Here is a 3227-nt window from a genome sequence, read left to right on the forward strand (position 1 = left end):
AAGGGGAGGTTAGTAGGATAGGAGTTCGCTGCAAAAGTCCTCAAAGCTCAAAGGCACTGAACTGAATAAACGGAAGTTAGAAAGGAAAGGAGAATCCACAAGGATGTGGACTCCACTCCCATCTCCCACCCCCACCCACGTGGTGACCAAGAGCTGATCTCCAGATCAAAGGCAGAGGCCCTTCTCTCCACCTTTGACAGGGTCGGGGTCTCCCCTGCCTCTAGTCTTGTAGGGTCCCTAGCCATCAGCTCCCGGCCCAGAACAGAGAACAGTTACACCCCTCCCCACAAGGGCAGCTCTAAACTGGCGCCCCTAGCCTTGAGGAGAATTGATGGGTCGGTGAAGCCGAGGTCTGGAGTTGGGGAGAGCCAAAGAGAAGGGCTGGACTGGGGTGCTTGAGTGCCAGGAGGCCCCGTTGGGTTAGAAGTTTTAGTTCAGGAGGTGACGGAGCTGGGTGAGGCTTCTGGGGAGGTGCATGCCGACTGGTCCGAGGCGTCTCCAGCCACCTCTTTGAGGCAGCCTGGTGGGGCTGAGGGCGCCCGGCCTCCCTCCCTCTCTCGCTTCTTCTGCTTCATGCGGCGGTTCTGGAACCAAATCTTGACCTGCGTCTCGTTGAGCTCTAGGGTGGCGGCGATCTCTACCCTCCGGGCCCGGCTCAAGTACTTGTTGAAGTGGAACTCCTTCTCCAGCTCGGTTAGCTGCCGCGTAGTGAAGTTAGTGCGGAGGCCGCCGGGTGCTCCCAGGCCCAACTCCGACACCTTTGCTAGGGACGGGGCGGGGAGAAGGGCCACGTCATTTTTCTCACCTCTATCTCCTTCCCCTCCCCTTCTCCCGGGCCAGCTCTGCACCTCCATTCATCACTCTGTCCAAATCCAGCTTTCAAAGTTCTCAGGGATCACCAGGCAACCAACCTCCCCCAATCTCCAAATCTAGAGCAACTAACCCCACACTTCCATCCCCCACCCCCATCCCAGATGCACCAGGTCCTGGGCTTGTGCGGGGCTCACAGATCAGGAAGTGTAGACTTACTCTTGGGGGTGACCCGGCACTCACTAAGTGGAGGGAACCCCACCTGACCTAAGATGCTCCATAATGCTCTTACCTGCCTCTAGCTGGGAGGCACAGAGGGAAGTGCCCAGCCCTGGCCCAGGACACTTCAGTGCAGGGGCAGTGAAGCGGCTTTGGGCCCCTGGGAGGGACGGCCACACCCGAGCCCTACCTGTCTTGGGTGGATTCCTCTTGACCTTCATCCAGTCGAAGGTCCGGGCCGTGGGGGTGCTGGGTTCTGATGCGCAGGGCCGCTGCTTGTCCTCGGAGAGGACATCAGCATAGGCCGGAGCAAAGCTCGCAGTCTGCTCGTTCCCGTAAGGGGGCTGCGGCGGAGGGTAAGGCCCTAGGCCAGCTTCCCCGGCTCCGTAGCCGTCGGACAAGCCCCCCAGCTGGGCCCCATAGCTTGAGGGGTGAAAGTAGCCTCCATCTCCTTCAGGATGGCTCAAAGGGTAGTACTGAGAAGGCCCATAGCTGGGACTGCAGGCGGCTGGGGCGTATCCCGAGGGCGCGGAGCTAGCGAAGGGCACCCCCAGCGCTGAAGGCGGCTGTTGCGTCGGGTAGCCAGGGTTCTGCTGGAGCACTGGGTTGGGCAGCCCCCCGCCATAGCGGGCCTCGCCTGCGTAGTTGTCAACGGCCGGAGCCGAACAAGGGGGAAAGGAGGTAGGGGCGTTGTGGGCGCTGTAGGCGCTGGGTCCCCGGTTACAGAGTGGGTACTCTAAGTAGGAGTTCATTCTATTATAGTCCATGCGTCGAGGCCGCAGGAGGGTCGGCCCGTTTGGGGGAGATACCCTCTTGCCCTACAACCTTTCCGCAGTATGTCACAGAGCCGAGGCTTGCATCCATGGCCCGGCCCAGCTCGCCTGGGCCAGCGATCCTCTAGGAAGGTGCGGGGGGGGGGGGGCGCATGTGATCTCTCCCAGGCCAATGGGCGCAGTGGGCCAGAGTTTGGCAGCCCCAGCGCCCATCCATCACCCCCCAAGCATTAGCATGACAAAGACACTTCAATCACCCGCAGCCCATCCATCTGAGAGCGACATGGAAGCGTCAAAAACATCTTTCTTCAAAGACTTTTGGAAAGAAGGGACCAGAGGGAGAGGGGGGAAAAGTTAGAAGAATATTCAAGACTTTCCTCTCCTCCCAACCCCCAAAGCCTTCAAGAGGCTCCTGGGTTATTAGATTTGGACAAATTCAATCCAGCTGGCCCCCACTCTTCCCAGCTTCCAAATGAGCCTTCTCCCCAAGGCTGTAAACCTGGAAGTGGGGAATCCAGCCTTCTTTACTTTGCCCAGAACTCTCATTCTGTGCTTCTTTCTACCAATTTGTCTTGGGGTGATGTGCTAGGACTGCTGGGTGAAGTATGTTATCTTGGGCCAAATGGATGACTGTGTGGGTGGGGGGAGGGCAAAGGCGCCTAAGGGTGTGAGGCAGAGTCTAGAATCTAGATGAAGAATTCATTAAGTATGGGTGGGAAGCTGACATTTTAGCGAGCAAGGCAGGACTATGAGGAGGATGAGAAACATCCCATTCCTCTCTCCATCTCTCCACATAAACACTCTCTTCTCATTCATACATTCATTTCTCTCCCTCAGCCTCTCTTTATATTCTCTCTGTCTCAATCTATCTCTCCATTCGTCCATCTCTCTCCATATTTATATTCGTTCCCTACCTATCCATCAACTCATCTCTCTAGATGTATTTATCCTCTCTCTAGCCATCCATAGCTGTAGCTGGCTCACTCACTCAGACTTAAATAACTCCCTATATCTCTCTAGAGAGCTACAATGAGCACAGAGCTAGGTGTTTTTCAGGGGGAGGAAGCAGAGGGAGATTTTTATTCTATTTCTGAGGTGTTTAAAACTAGTGTAGACCCTGGATTCTTCTGGCTCCATCCTATTCCTCTCTCCAGCACTACCTCTATTTCCTTCCAAAAAAAAAAAAAAAAAACCCAAACCTCAAATCCATAAACTCCATGCCAGTTAAGTCTTAAAAGATTATTCTTATTTTCAGTTAATTTTCTAGAATTGATAAGGAGAGTTTGCTCAGCAAATTGGAAAAATTAGTGTGGAAGTCCTGAGACTCTGAATTCTAAGGTTCAAGAGTGGGGTCTCAGTCACCCCTTTCTGCTCTGTATGTCTGTTGGGCTAGGTTTTGGGGTCAGGGGAACAGGAAGTACCTCC

The 3227-nt window shown here is 55.0% G+C and overlaps 1 protein-coding gene across 1 annotated transcript; it reads right to left on the reverse strand.

The window, feature by feature from the left end:
• Positions 1–434: 434 nt before the first annotated feature.
• HOXB1 (homeobox B1) lies at positions 435–1796 on the reverse strand. The gene is made up of 2 exons (XM_064270383.1): positions 1220–1796; positions 435–763 (listed from the first exon to the last, which is right to left on the reverse strand). The coding sequence occupies exons 1-2, from the start codon at positions 1794–1796 to the stop codon at positions 435–437; spliced, it is 906 nt and encodes a 301-aa protein (XP_064126453.1).
• Positions 1797–3227: the final 1431 nt, after the last annotated feature.

This window comes from Loxodonta africana, chromosome 18 (assembly GCF_030014295.1).
Source record: "Loxodonta africana isolate mLoxAfr1 chromosome 18, mLoxAfr1.hap2, whole genome shotgun sequence".
NCBI classification, from domain to species: Eukaryota; Metazoa; Chordata; class Mammalia; order Proboscidea; family Elephantidae; genus Loxodonta; species Loxodonta africana.